Source organism: Xiphias gladius, chromosome 20 (assembly GCF_016859285.1).
Source record: "Xiphias gladius isolate SHS-SW01 ecotype Sanya breed wild chromosome 20, ASM1685928v1, whole genome shotgun sequence".
Lineage (NCBI taxonomy): Eukaryota > Metazoa > Chordata > Actinopteri > Istiophoriformes > Xiphiidae > Xiphias > Xiphias gladius.
Genome location: NC_053419.1, coordinates 8247407 through 8263606, shown reverse-complemented (window position 1 = coordinate 8263606; position 16200 = coordinate 8247407). Strand labels below are relative to the sequence as shown.

General features: G+C 38.8%; 1 protein-coding gene across 5 annotated transcripts in view; it reads left to right on the top strand.

The window, feature by feature from the left end:
• Nucleotides 1-16200, top strand: part of cntfr (ciliary neurotrophic factor receptor) — a 227068-nt gene that overhangs the window by 124655 nt on the left and 86213 nt on the right. For all 5 annotated transcript variants that reach the window (XM_040156591.1, XM_040156592.1, XM_040156593.1 and 2 more), the window contains one exon: nt 6306-6539. In XM_040156591.1, coding sequence (XP_040012525.1) covers nt 6306-6539 — 234 coding nt within the window. The remainder of the gene's footprint in view (nt 1-6305; nt 6540-16200) is intronic.

The following is a 16200-nucleotide window of genomic DNA, read 5'->3' as shown; positions in this document are numbered from 1 at the left end:
TTTGGTTTAGTTTATTTGACATCATGTGAAGGAAGAAATTTAATCTTAATCTTATCTTTTGTCCCCCTCACCAGTTTAATTTAGTCACGAAAATCTCTCTGAACAGAATTTTCTTTCAGAAGGCGCCAAAATCCAGAGGAGAGAAATGATGATATGTTCACCTCAGTTGCTTTCAGGTATCGCTTTGCATTCACAGTAATTAGGCTTTACATGCAGCAGCAAGTCATTTTCACAATGTTATTGCGCGTTCACCTCTTAGGCTACATAGAACTTCTGGTCTGCTTACTGATTTATGGAGTTTATACCCGTAGCCTGAGCAAAAGACCTGCAGGTACCAATAGTACAGACTCCTGTGCACTTTTTTCTGTTAAAAAAATATTTAATTTATGTTATGGTTTGTAAGTATTATCCTGTAAAGACACAATTGGACATCACTTAGTGATAAGGCAATATATGACAGAAGTAAATACAATATTTATACATCATAAAGTTTCAGCTCTATGTTAACGCATACTTTTCAGTGGTAATGAATTTGCGCAAACAGTTTCTATTACAAAGTCAGGGGGCTGATTACAGGTAGTGTTGCCAACTTAGCACCTTTGTTGCAAGATTTACCAACTTTTCAGACACATTTAGGGACTTTTATTTACAAAAACATCCAGAACAAACCTTATGTGCTTTCCATAGAAGTGAATGAGCTTCTAACTTTCTCTCTGATTGATCATTTTACAAGAAAATATGCCAAAATCACAGCACAGCAGTTGTCTTTAACGTACGTGTATGGTGATTTTGTCAGACAATAGTCAGTGCAGAGCAGCAGCTTGGGAATGTCTTGGAAGTGACTGCTGGTTAACATTTAGTCTTAATGGGCCGTGTTTTAGACACTATTTCATACTTGTTCCATTGTCTGACAAGAGAAAAAGAAAAACATGTAAATGAGAACAGTTTCCATTGGGAATTCGGATGTATTAAAATACTGTACATGTGAGCACAGTGATTAGAACAGAAGCAAACAGATAAAGACTTTCCTACCATGTTTTGACTGATCTCACTTCTAATGGTGTTGACTACAACTGTTATTATCTTGACCTTCACAGGTATGTTTAACACATACTAGATGCACTTAGAGTCCGACCCACCTGCATTTCTTCTTCTGACCAGCACTGCATTGTGTGTGTGTGTGTGTGTGTGTGTGTGTGTGTGTGTGTGCGCGCGCACATGCGCACATTTTGGCTTGTATTACTATATTCGTTGGGTCCAAAAAAACGTGAACCCACTATACTTGTGGGGTCTGACAGTTTTGGGAACGCATTACATCAGTGACGGGTCCCCACGAATATAGTGTTTGCCTGTGCATTCGTGTCTTTAAATAGCCTCCAGTCAGAGGTGTGTGCTTGTCCTGCAGGTCTTAGTACCAGTGACCTCGTAACATAACATTATGTTGGCTCTTAATGGTAATGCACTACTCTGGGAAAACATCACAAGGTTGCATAAGAACTACGATACCCTCAGTGCCCCGTGGAATACTACTATCAATAAAAAGTTAATCTGTCCCTTAATGGCAAAAAACTAGTTGTGTCGTCCCCGCAACCCCAGTTTTCCCCATTATTTTTCCCATATCGTAAAATAACTGCACATACAGGATCCAGCTTGTTCCAACAGACACTGAAGAACAAAAAAATATTCCTAACCAAAACATATCAATATGAAAGAAAATCACCAATCGTCACCAATGTTTTTACAATTCTATGGGTTTCAAACATGACATTGGAATCTAATTTTAGATTAAATTTTTGAATGTATGAACAGCATGTTCAACATGCACAATGAACTCAGTGTAGGGTCTGCTGAGGTGCATGAGTTGTGATTGGACATTTAGCATTTTTTGGGCTACGTTACAGTCTGTCATGCTTAATTTTGAGTTACTTATGAAAGACTGTTCATGTCTAAATTTCAAATAACACAATGAAATGACAGTGATATTAAAAAGAAAGGTGAACAAATACAAATAATAGTTGTAAAAATGGCCCCTATCAGACTTTGATTAAAATATATGAACGTATTTAACTTGTTGGTAGCATGCTTTTGCAGGTTGATGTGGAACCTCACTGAACCTGAAAAGAGAAGAAAAATAGGACTCAGTGAACGTGTTTCATAGTGATTACAGTTCATTAGACGTGATTCACATGAGATAAACATCATCTTCAACGTGTATGCAGTGTCCTAGATTCTGTTTTTTCGTCATTGTTTATCTCATGTTTTGAGTTGCTATTTTATCACCAGTATAACTCACTCAACTCCTTCTCTATCCCAGCGCACAAAACTTATCTAAATTTGGAAATAACTTAAGTTATCTGAACTGCTTAGCCTCTATGAGGGTCATAGATTGTTTATTCCTGAGGGGCCCTGTCAGCTGGCATCAACATAAATAAGTAGATTAACGAGTAAAAATAGTAAAATTTAAGCTTTGTGAAGGATGGTTTTTTTTTGATGGTTTTAATTCTCATTTTGTATGGAAGAAGAGTTCTAATGCTGCTTACAGTGACCTGTCTAATACCAAGAGATCAATTGCACTTGAGCTGAATGTCATTATGGTTATTAGGGCTTCTTGTCTGTATGGTGATGAGGCATGAGGACATTATGCAGGGCAGTGTGAGAGCCTTTGCATATGTGTGAGTGAGTACATGAGTGTACTCATCATAAGTGTTTTCACTGATGCTATAAGGTGTATCGTGGAATACTTGTGACCGTTGAAATACCACAGATGAATGCTAGGATTCAGAGGGCGTGTGACCGAGCAGTTTCAAGGTGATAAGGTGAGAAAGTGATGGATAGGGGAAAAGGGAAAGGTGAGCAGAGAGGGGAGAACGAGATAAGTTACATGCAGATTGCGTTACAATCAAACCATAGCTTCTAAGACATATTCCGTATTTTTCTTTTGAACAAATCGCATGAAAAACACAAAACCAGCAATGAGTTATTCCTACTATCAAGAATAACCTGTGCCACCAAAGCCTGATAAAGCATATTCCTCTGTGCCATACACCTACATAGTTGTACAACTATTAACACTGAGGTACATCATTTAAATGAGTGATGTTCCTTCATTACCATGAATACAAGCACTGCAGTTTATTTCAAGTCAGACCCACATTCACCATTTTTGCGTCAAATATGTATCAGTCCACAGCAGAAATAGTCCCAATCAAATTTGCGTTAAGAGCTACAGTGCCCAGCTTTGTTAGGAGTTACTGAGCTATTGTAAAAATGAAACTGTATATTTGTAATATATGCTCACATCTTCAATAAGATTGACCGAGCCTGGGGCTGAATTCCACAAACTGGCTGGGGGAGTCCGAGAGTGGTGTGAGAGATGCACTAAAACATTGTTGGTTTTGATGTCTTCATGGAATTTATTGACAAAGAGAAAGATATAGCATAACTTTTAAGTGAGTAATAAAACAAGCTAATAAATAGTAAGTAATGGAGGTAATAGATGAAAAGCCCTACATGAGGGACACCTTGGGGCTGTGTTTTATGTAGCTGTGTCGTTATAATTTGAATCGTTATAATTTTTTCAAAGTTTGTTGTTATTTTGACTCCTGTTTACATCTCTTTGAGCGAGAGTTAGTATATGACGGGCAGCATCAAGCAGCAATATTGTTGCTATGGTAACTCACAGTTAAATATGTTAAGCATACAGTACGATGTGCGTATTTAATGGATACCTGCCAGCCATTGAGAAACAAGATTTTTTTACCCTTGGCAAAAGACAGCTCACAAGTCACTCCTTTACTGTCACATACATGTCCAAATGCTAGTGCTAGTTTCATACTCACATTAGGTTTGCACTGTGCCCGTACAGGAGAAAGCCACAAAGCACTATCATTCTCCAATTGGTGAAATAAAATGTTCTGGTTTGTCTGGATAATTTACACCCATCAGAATCAACAAGACTTGGCCTTAGCTCACAGTTGCAGAAAATGTTACCGTGGAACAATTTGCAAATAGTTAATGAAAACTCTCACCATAACAGGTCAGCACACATGACAGACTGAACTAAATGAGGGAAAAATTATGAAACAGGATATGGATAGAGGCAGATGGCAGGGAGGGAAGTAAGGAAACCGGTGGAGGACAAGAGATTTACTGACTGTTGGAGAGTGAGGAGGAGGAGGAGAGTGAGAACTTTGTTTTGAGAAAGACAAGTAAAGGATAGTATTGAAACAGAGAGATTGAGAAGAAGCAAAGGCTAGAGAGATGAAGCGATATTGGAAAGAACAGAGGTAGAGACAGAGTGATGTAACCCGAGAAGATAAGAAGGACGGGATGTGGCAGCGGGTAGTTTTGGGGCTGGGGGCAAGAGAGGTCAAGGAATCAGCACTATGTAGAGACTCTCTATCACATTCGGAAGAAAAAGCTGCAAAAAGGTAAATTCATCAAAATATTTTATGGGGCATGCTACTCATCATTTTTTTTTAACTTACAAAACCTTCTCTGATATCAGTTGGAAGAGGATTATGATGTCACTCTCCTATTTTGATTATAGCTTAATGACACCTAAAGGCAGTGAAAGGAATAGGCAGGTCCTTTTCTAAGTTATTAGAGTTTCAAATGATAGGTTTTCTCACTTCGATAAAATAGTAGATTTAATAACAGTCTACAGCATATCCTATATAATTATGATTTTGTAAGAAATGTTCACCGACTCACAGTTGCAAATGTACTGCATGAAAGTATCTCTTCTCTTCTCATTCTACATTTACTTGCCACATAAAGCACAAGGGCACCAACACCATCATCAAAGCTAACATCAAAGTCAAACTGTATGGTTTTTTCCAAGATGACACACTAACTTGACAAAGGAGGAGATCAAAAGAAGACGGCATTTCTTGCCACTTACATGCATATACACGCACATTATTTGGACTAAGGGAAAAAGGAGGGGCAAACATGGAGATGATGTGGATGGACAGAATGGAAAAGAAGACTGAGTGATAAGAGGGAAAAAGAGAGATGGCATGGTTGAGACACGGGGAGAACAAAGAGTACGGGCTGGGGAGGTTGAAAGACAGACAGAGAGGAAGACAGACAGAACAAACTGTGTCAGGTTAATGTTAATGGGGACAGGGAACTTGTCCTATTAAATATAGATGGCTCTGTTATGAGACATGAAATATACATGAAACACTAGGTTGACATCTGTATCAGCTGTGTTAAGAGGCACATCTGAGGGGACAGAGAGAAGGAAGCTAGCTAAAGTGAAAAACAGCAAAATGAGAGGCATTGTGGTGAGAAACAAAGGAGGGAGGGGACATAGACAAATGGGAAAGACACGGAGACAGACATCAGAGCAAGACAAGGATCTTGACAAGGATCTTGACAAGGATCTTGACAACATTTGATCCCAGGTCATTGGGGGATTTTTTTTTTTTTTTTTTTAATCTTTTCTTCATAGACGAGGGCGTTTCCAATGATGGGGGTCAATATTTTACGGAAGTATCTTGTTGTGATGTTGATCCTCCGTGTTTAAGTGTTAATCTGAGGTCTTCACTAAGTGTGGTCATGACAGGTCCCTTGGGACTTATCAACAGAGCAGGGCTACTAACCCTGGTGTCCTGGATAAAACTTCCATTATGCTCACATATCCCTTAACCCTTGGGGTCCTGATCCTCACAACTTTACTGAACCAATGGACGAAGGCAGTGTTGGTGTCAGCAGTGAGGTAGTTGATACAAAGATTACAGCAACACAGAAAACTCAAGTCAGAATAAACTTTTGTGAAATTCTCAATGTTTTTTTTTTTTTACAGTAAAAATAACATTATCTTCCAGTGCCTCTTCCCTAGGTCTTGAAAAAGACATTGGATCAGAACTATCTTTGAACTGTAAAAAAAAAAAAAAAAAAATGTTTTTTCCATTAGTCCATTGCTGCTGATACATATCATTGGCTAAGCAATATGCATTGCTGGACAGTAATGAATAATCCAAAATTGACTGTAAAAAATGATCCATTTAATGATATTTCCACTTCTGAATATACAGTTTATTATATCAGTAGAAAACTTCTGGCTGTTTCTTGTTGCTAGGGACCAGTATGACAGAATTAGCAGGAATGTCCACGCACAGAATATTATACTTGTTGTATATGGTGATATAATTATAAAGGCTTTAATTTTGACTGTCTTTTTCCAGTTGCTACAAGCGGGTATGCACAGCAGGCAGTAATTTCACCGTGCAGATATTTCACTTGTTATTAGCTGTTGATATCACTAACACTTAATCTTCGCCTCTGTCTGTTTCCAGTTGCTAGGAACCAGTATGAACGAATGGGCAGTGATGTTACCATGCAGTGTGGCTCCTTGGACAATGACGCATCAGTGTCATGGAAGGTGAACGGGACGGATGTGAAGGCCCAGCACCATCTAGAAGGTCCGAGACTGATCCTGACCCAGGTGAACCTGGGACACAACGGACTCTACAGCTGCTTTCAGAACCCGCATGGAGAGAGGCGTGACACCATCTTCCTCCACATTGGCAGTAAGTAGCCAGGCAATTGCCCAGAACATATCATTTCTAATAAAACATGATTAATCTTTAATCATCCCAAAGGGGAACTAGGTCAATGCAGCAGTAAAGAGTGAAAGGAAAAGGCAGAATAGAAATGAGAAAGGAAAAAAAAAAAGCCACTGAAAATGATGCGATAACAACACAATTGTATTTCATTTCAAGCTTATATTTACAGTATGTACAAAAGTCAAGACAAAAACAGTATATAAAAATGTAAAACTTCACTTCCAGTTGTAATTTGTTCTAATTTCAAGCACCATGGAAAGTCATGCTCATGATTATGTTATGGCTCTGTCCTGTCCACCAGATATATGTGTGTGGTAGCTTAGTTTTGACGTAGTGGGGGAGTTATGGTTTAACTTAAAAAGTTGTTGCACCATGTAATTTACTGACAACGTAGAATTAAAGCAAGACTACGTAACTTTTGCTGATCAGCGGCAACGGCGTCCTCTGCAGCAACAGGTGGTAATTACAGGATCCTGGCACATCAAATTCTGTTGGTCTCCGAATCAGCTCTTACATCATCTCAATACAAGCAAGCAATCGCGCTGTCAACCCATGTCAAGTTACTGTGACTGGAAACATCTGCATCCACAGCAGGTGTGTGCTAAAATGTAGTTGCTAAGAGCTAAGTAGCTTTACAGTGATTGGGTGGCTATCAAAAGGGAAGGGTCTACCCCCGGCAGGGATGACAAACAATGCTTATTCTTGTCTTGCTCTGCCGTTTGTCACTTTCTGGTTTTGGCCCTCTGCCATACTCTTTTGATCATACTCTTTTCTTCTAACATGTAATACTAAACGCTCTGGTTGTTTGTTGTAGTCACCTTCCTTTTTGTGTTTTTATGTTTTATGGTGGCTGGAAAACTATGAAGTGACTCATGGAGTTACCCTGCTATGGAGTGTGTAATTGGTGTCTGCTTTTCATCGGGACCTTTGCTCACACCTTGTTGCATGGGGACACTCATTACAGTATCTCTCAGCCAACAAATCCGGAAAGTGTTGTCACCCAAGCGTTTTTAGAGAAAGTAGGATTTAGTGGCCGAAAACAAAAGTAATGGTGGGTTTAGTACATTACTTTTATTGCTTAGAAATGTAACTTTGTATTTTGTTCTTTTAAAAGTTGCATACAGTAGTTTCACTTTAAGACATAACTTAAAAAGAACACCTTTCGAGCAGGTGTAAGTTATTCATCATTAACCGCTGTCATAGATGGTAAGGACTTCGATATTGACACTGGGTCAACATTGCCTATTTTAAACGACAGTCATTTAAATGTATGCTGACAATGGCATGTATGCTCAGTATTGTTCCGTACCGGGCGGAAGTGTGATTTTATACTGTATTTATTTGATATAGGAATTTCTGGATGTTGCTGTTACATAAACTTGTTCAGGTGCTGACTTTGGAAGAATGTTTTTGCCCAGATGGAAGATTTCCAAAGACTTATGTCTTTGTTTTGATTATTTTATGACCATATTTGTGAATGATATAGCCATTCTCATCTTAGCAGAACAGCATCAAATTGCAACAAGAGCGACTGAGAAATTATTAGTAAAATAATAATGAGGTTATGGACAACACATGTTATATCCTACATTGGCTAGTTCACAGGTAAAACAGTCTATTGTTTGGTACCTAAATTTTTGGCACTAAGTGTGGCTTTTTCTCCCATATTACCCAAACAATACACTATGGGTGAAACGTCTTTCATTTGCTTTCGTTCGTGTCTGGTGGTGAGTTAAGTGTGAAAGTAACTGCTTACAGTGTAGCAGTTACTGTTGACTTGACACTTGAACTTACTTTCAGACTTATGGTCAGCTGGTGCAGCAGGCAACTGGCCACTCAATGTGACCCACTGGTTCTACAGTGTCACTGTGTCATTTCAAGAATGCATCTACAGCATGAGGTCACCGAGTTCTGGACAGTTATTGAGCAGTTTTGCAAGTTGTTGAACGCAGCTACGTGCAACTGACTTTGTTTTGAGGAAAGCAAGCTGCTGCACTTTGTGGCCGCTAACATCGCTGCAATCTGCTGTGTGGCAATGTAGCAAGATTGAGGAATACTATGTGAGAAATCACAGTCACTCTATTACTGCCACAATATGGTTGAATATATTTACACATAATGTCAAGTGCTGAAATTATTACTTTGTATTAACGACCTTATAATATAGATGCACTTGAATTGCACAGTAATGACTGAATGATTGAACTACAACCAACTGGCTACCAAACTCTTACAACGCTGTTAAATAAAGATGAAAACAAATTGGAATACCCTTACTTTTTTTCATATTTTTGTTGCTTGCATAGCAAAAACCCTTCAGCTAAATGAAAATTTTAGTAGTTATAATAGTTATAATATATGAAGTGCTGTGTCATTTAAATTATAAAAGCTAATATAAAACTTGAAATGTCATAATAACAGTCCTTGCAGTAGGACCATGTGCCATCTGACAAGCTCTAATGATTAGTTGTTAAAAGGAAATTTGGTCATTTTTCTTTTGGGGTTGTGCATTTTAATAATCATACAAAAGCTAAATGAGTTTAACAGCATGTCATACTGGCCTGTGAGCTGGCAATTGCCTCCTGTGAGATCCATTATTCTGATGGTGAAGGTTTTATACACTGTGTCTCTGCATAATAATTGTGTTGAGATGGGATAGACTTGTAAACGACGAGTAGCCCTGAGGATAATTGGAATGAAAACACGTTTGTTAAATGTGGTATTTAGCTCAAGTTAAACATCTTTATTCATATGTGGATTAACTTTTAAAACAGCACATTTTTCAACACAGTTACATTATTAATTAATATTTAATTTTGCATGACTTGTTGTAACATTAGGTGAATGTGGCACCATTGTATATTGTTGGTATAATAATGAATACTTTGACTATAACTTGTTCCAGAAAAAAGTGTTATAATTGTTATGTTTAAGGATTCCACCCTATATAGTAAAGTAAGAACCACTGGCTTTGTCTAAGGGTTTCAATTTAATTTATATTATATCCACTAATACCTTGGATTTATTGTGACAACGGCCTCTTTTAATCTGCATCTGAACACCCTTCTTTCTCGTTTAGTTTGGATTTTTGAATACATCTGTCAATGCCCCATGATTGATGGCTGCCTGTCTATTCTTAAATGACAAGTTTGGAAAAAAACCTGTTCTAGTCAACAGTGATATAATGATTTCGCATTGTAGTAGAAAAACCAGGGATGTACTTGTGCATTATCTCTGCTGGCCAGTGTTTCCTCACATATAGGAGATCATGTTCTATCACCCTCCATTTGAGCCTATTAGTAGTATAAGAACCAGACAGCATTTAAAATTAAATTCCCACAGGAATCATACTGTAGCTGCTGACTACAGCAGGTGAAATTAGATATCTTGTTGGCATCAGTCATGGCAGGCCTCTTCAGAACAGTGCCAGAAGTGACAATTTTGATACACTGCAAAGGAAAAACCCTTGATTCATCACCCCCATGGCACTGAAAAATATGAGCCCATACCAGTTTTCTTCTTTTTGACACTGTTGTATTATAGAGTCCACCTCAGGTCTAAATCAGAGAATGGTAGATTGAAAGATGGGTAGACTGGTCCTACTACCTTGCCTATGCTGAGTCATAACGTCACCACAGTAAATGGCTTTACTGTGAATTTTGGTACACAGCGTATATACAAAGAAATGATCCTATTTAAGGCAATCCAGTGTCGAAAACAAAAACAAAGCAGTATAGGGACAGAATCACCCTTTTGAAAAAGTGGCCAGCACATTTTCCCATCAGCTAAATAGGAAACCACACCTACAGTATATAATTCCATCAATTTGTCAACAGAACCAATAGAGAGCCAAGCCCACCACCTATCAAGATCTTCTCACAGGCTGATGTTAAACGCAACATTTCCATGCAAATGTTTGATGAATGAGACTGTATCTGAGTGTGACAGTTTGGTTAATCATATCAGCAATGATGAATTACTGAATGCTGAAATAATTCTGAATTAATTTGAGTTTTATGTTATGGTAGATTATGTCAACAGGATGAATGATGCAATGCATGGCAGACCAGAATATGCGTGTGTATGTGCGTGCGAAAGAGAGAAAGAGAGAAAGGTTGAGGTAGAGGGATGTATGCTGCATGTGTAAACTAGAATATGTGAGCGCATGTGTTTCTTTTACCGGTGGTAATTTTGCTGCATCATAATGACACTTTGGTGGTCTCAAAGAGTGTGTGCGCGTGAGAGAGAAACAGTTGCACTGTGTAACTATTCATCAGGGATGAATTACAAGTTTGTGAGAACAACACCCTTGTGGTCCAGCCCGGCTGTGAATATAATTGCCCTGATAACAGTTGGTGATTTTATGACATGTTCAAGGCACACACTGGGGCCACATCCACTTTAATTCTGCTTTTCAAACTACAGAAACTCAGATTGTCCTCTCACTCTCTGTCTTTCAGTCTCCTTTTTTTCCAATTTGCTTTTCTTTTTATATTATATGTTCTCATTACCACACTGCTCTCTCTCTCCCTCTCTCTTTTGTCTTCTCTGTGTCTTTCTCTGTTTTTATCTGCATTTTTCATTAGATTAACTGTCACCTACAAAACTTTGAAGTGGTGTGCAGATACGGTGATAATGACATCATGACAGGCTACACTCGCTGTGATTACCATCATGATGATAGTTTGATTTTATGCAGTGTTTATGACTTATACTGGATGTGTTATCAGGAGAATAGCACCAAGCCATCTGTTTATGCTTTTTTTTAAGTTTATCTTCCACACTTTGTCTCTCTTTTCCTCAAACTTAATGATTATCTCTTGTCATTCTTATGTTTTCTCTTTGTTTCTTATATACACACACACACACACACACACACACACACACACACACACACACACACACACACACACACACACACACACACACACACACACACACACACACACACACCTTTCTGTACCATTTTTGTTTCTTTTTCCGTTCCTTTCACCATCCATGCTTTCTTCCTTGGGCCTGTCTCTCTCACTCAAAATTCTTCAGATCCTCAATACATCCTCTCCCCCTCCATCTCTCTCTGTTTCTGCTCTGTTTTTTGCCATGTACTTTGCAGTGGCATCTGTTCACAGTGTGTTTACACTGGTTTGCATTAAGAAGAGGACGTCACACTATGACCCCAAACCCATCTGTGTGTATCCTCTTTGCATTATTTCACCGCTGTATATAGCTGAATATTTATGTCTGTGCATACGTGTGCACATGTGTGTAGCTGATACACTGGTGGCAGGATGTTATTGTCCCACGAGGTTTAAAAAAGGTGTCTATCTCCTCCATAAGCAAACACTCGGGGACACACACAGAAACACATACTAGCATACACAATGAGATCTTTAGACACAATCCTGAGAAATTGCAGTGATGTACAGTGGTAGAGAGATTCAAACAGACAGAGTGATAAGGAAAAATTAGAGTTTGGACCGTGAAAGTTCATTGCAATTTAATAGGCAAGAGGTCATAAAACTCTTTGGTGAAATACAACATCCTTTTCCTTTGCTGTCACAATGGGGGAAGTTATTGCTGTCCCACCCTTTTCTGGTTTTATCCATTCTTCTATATATTACTGTCTTCACTGGCTGTCAGCTAAACAATTTATAGCATCACAACAAGGGCTGCACCCACCAACTATTCAGCCTCCCAGCTAACACAACATCAACTGCAGTGGGGTCATATATATCCAGCCGGTCACCCTGGTGACCTGTCACACAGTCGGCATGCAAGACACATAGTCTGCCAGAAAGCAGCGAGACCATTAGCTGGTGCAATAGCTTCAGGTTTGCTCTGTATAAGTTCAGTTTTACTTTGGTTTTCATTGTAATTAGGAAGTTGCACTTCAACTCAGTAAAACATGTTATGCCATACGAGTTAGTTACAACAAGGTGTTAAGTCATTTCTTATTAACTGTCGCCATGGTGAAATTATTAGAAAAATGGCAGAGACTAATAACACATCAGTGGAACCTTTTCACTGATGCTTTGCACTGATATGCAAGCTCAGTTACATTCTATACAATTATCATTATTTCAAATAGATAACTGTACAAGAGTTCCAGCTGATATAAGACGGACGAATAGTGTATCATATGTTATCTAGTTTACATGTGATAACATACATTATACATCTTTTTTTAATATTAGAGTCTATTTTAGGTCTTTTACTTTTGCTTACTAGATATAGTTGTGCTCTTCTCTCTTATGTTACCTGAATGCTGCACTACATGAAACATCACTCTTTGTGACAGAGTTTTGATTGTGATAGACTGTATACAGATGTAGAAGAAAGATTGCATGAGGGGTGTCCTCTTCAACAGTAACCCTCAGTCTTAAATGTGATGATTTGGTGTAGAGCTGTGAAATTGCGACGGCCCTCCAAACATCAGGACGTGCATATCTAAAAGCTCTGTCGATGATCACTCCCCATCTTTAGAGTCCATTAGGCAGCTACTCAGCCAGTCAGTGTGCCAGCCAATCACTCAGCCAGCCAACTGACACTAGACAACAAGAGATACTCCCCCCCACCACATTCTTGACAGATAATTCATGGGGCAATCAGGGCACTCCAGACAAAGCATTCCCATTACTGAAATGACAAGATTTTTAACATCTGTAATGAAGAAAAACATTTATATTGTGAGCAGGAGTGGCGTCTGTGTGAGATGAGTTTATACCATAAATCATCACAAAAGAAATGGGGTTCTAGCTTTGGCATTGAGTCATTCTTGTAAACAATTCCAGTCTGAGCCGCTCTCAGATCATAGTGGTGCCATTATGTAAACACAGTTGCGATGTAGACTTTTTTCTAAATGCAACAAATGATAACAGAAGTCTAAACCACCAGTGTTATGGGTGTGGGTTGGGTTATGAGGCCAACTCCATTTGGCTTGGGTTAACATGTACACACGTGTGTGTTTGTGTTCATGCGGTTAGTTCCTAAAAAACTTGGAACAAGGGAAAGTGCACTTCTGTCACAAATGCAACATCTATTCTTTATTTCTCTTGTAAACATCTGCAGTTCTCCCTCTTTCTCTCGCAGTCTAATCAATAACAAAGGCTAATTGTCTGTTTATCTGGTGACACACTAGAAAAGAAGCATCACCAGTATTGGGAAATTTCAAACTAGTGATTTTAAACAAAATGTTCCAGTTGAAAGATTAAAAACAAAAAAGCACACACTAGGATAGCTTACATCTGGGGACAAGTAGTGGCATACAGTGTCTTCCCCTAGCTTTGATTATAACTACTATACTTTAGCCCTCACCCTTTTCTTTACCCAAGGACATAATTTAAGAAAAATTAAATGGGTACACTGATTAAGTTTACATTTAGATAATCCATTTCTGATTTAGTAGTTTAAATCAAATGTTTAGCTCCAAATGTCGCCTATGGAAGAACACACACACACACACACACACACACACACACACACACACACACACACACACACACACACACACACACACACACACACACTCATACACACAAACTGATTGGTAGCCCTCAGCCTCACTGAGGATGAGCTACAGGAGGAGTGAGTTCTCTTGTTAGATTGATGTGCATCTCTTACCCTCAGGCAACTTATTTCCACACACAAACACCAATTGATATCTATGTCTTTTCTCTAGGCAGCTTGTTTTTGTGAGTATCATCAAACACACACACACACACACACACACACACACACACACACACACACACACACACACACACACACACACACACACACACACTCAGGGGACCCGTGCTGCATTGCTGGGTAATGGAATTGTCTTGTCTCCTTGCAGACAGATCGCTATGGAGGAGGGTGAACATGTAGAGCTCCATTTCCTCTGGGACCTCCTGTTTAAACCGGAAAGTATTTGTCCCCACATGTAAGGCCACTGCTAGAACTACTCAGCTTCCATTTTAATTACTCTCTGTGCTTGTCCGAGAACTCAGTCAGTCATAATAAATAGAAATGCCTGCATGGAGGATGTACACGGGTGTAGAATTGGATTCAGCCTCATCTGGTCTCTCGGGTCTTGTTTCTGCCAGCGTGAGAAGCTGCCCCAGTCTGCTGGAACTTTGTGAAATGAAAACTTTAAAAATTCAAATGTATGTTTGGAAGGTAAGACCTGGAAGAGTGAGAAATACAAACAGGTAGTAATAGCCAGACTCAGGGTAGTAAATCTTAATGCCGCCGTGGTGGAAAGAATGTTCCTAATTTTTAGTACTGCCACATAATGTTTCTGATTTATAAAGAATTGAAGGAAACTGAAACCATTTTTTTGGCCTTTTTTAAACCTGAGAAAGGCATCTGCCTAAACATTGATCTCCAGAAAGAAAAATATAAAGACTGTATCAGAGATATGAGTTTCAGATTTTTACCCATTTAACAAGCGAGTGCAGAGTATTTTGCCCATGTTCACAGTGCCTGCAGGTGTTCTTGAGCCAAACTGTGACTTTTAACCGCTCCAGAGGAACTGTACTGTGGCTGACCTCTGACTTCTGAAGCAAAAATAGGACTTTAATAAAGTATAAGATCAAAAAAATATGTGTAAACACTGTTGATCTGGGAGAGTTGATGATAATTTCAAGGTGTAAACTGTCATACATTCATCTTGGTTTTCCAGTTTTCTGTTCAGAAACAGCTCGGACAGGAAAAAAAACCCTAAATGAATTCAGCTCATTGAATTTCCATTGTCATTTCCAGCAGTTGTTCGCATTCCTTAACTTTTTTACTTTCTGTATTTTAGGTGGTCTAATAAACATCTGAATATTCATCCTTAGCATCAGTTTATGTACATTCTGCTCCCTTCTCTCTCTGCCTCCCTCCATAACAATTTCTCCTCTTTTGTTCCGCTCCATATCGCCAATTTCTTCCCTCTCCATTTTTTGCTCTATTTGCAGGACAACAGCACCTCCCATCACTTTATTGTAGCAGACAACCATAACAAATGGGAAAATGGGCCCAGTTTAAAAAGTCAATGGGAAGCCATGAGGGAAACCCAAACATATTTTTAAGGAAAAAAGAGATTCACTGTGTGCTTTGGCCTCTTTGTATCCGTTGGGTATCAGGAGTAATCTGGCAAGATAGATTGTTTTTTCTTTCTTTCTTTCTCAGTGCTACTGTTTCAAAGAGAGACAGTGTGGTAAAAAGTGTTAAGGCCTCAGGGAATATACTCTGAATATTGATCTTAGTAATGTAAGGTGTTTTGTCCATTCAGAATTTTAAACGGTATATACATCTATGTGTCAGTCAGGTTACAGCCCATATACACACATACAGGCACACTCAGACACATTGAGGTAGAAAAGCAGATTTTCAAAGCCGTTGCAGCATTCTGGTCCTTTTTTCATTTTTCATCTTAACCCTCTACATTCTTACACTCCCACATCCCGCTCACCGTGTACCATTTTCTTCCCTGACTACTACTACTTTGTTAAAATTCCGATCCTGTGGTTTTTGTCTCATTCTGTTTCTTTCTTAACATCTCATTCCCTTGTCACCTTTCTCTCTGTAGTTTAGCATATATAAGCTTTAAGATCATTTTCAAGCTTTTATATTGTAAGAAGGAATTAAATCAGTTAAC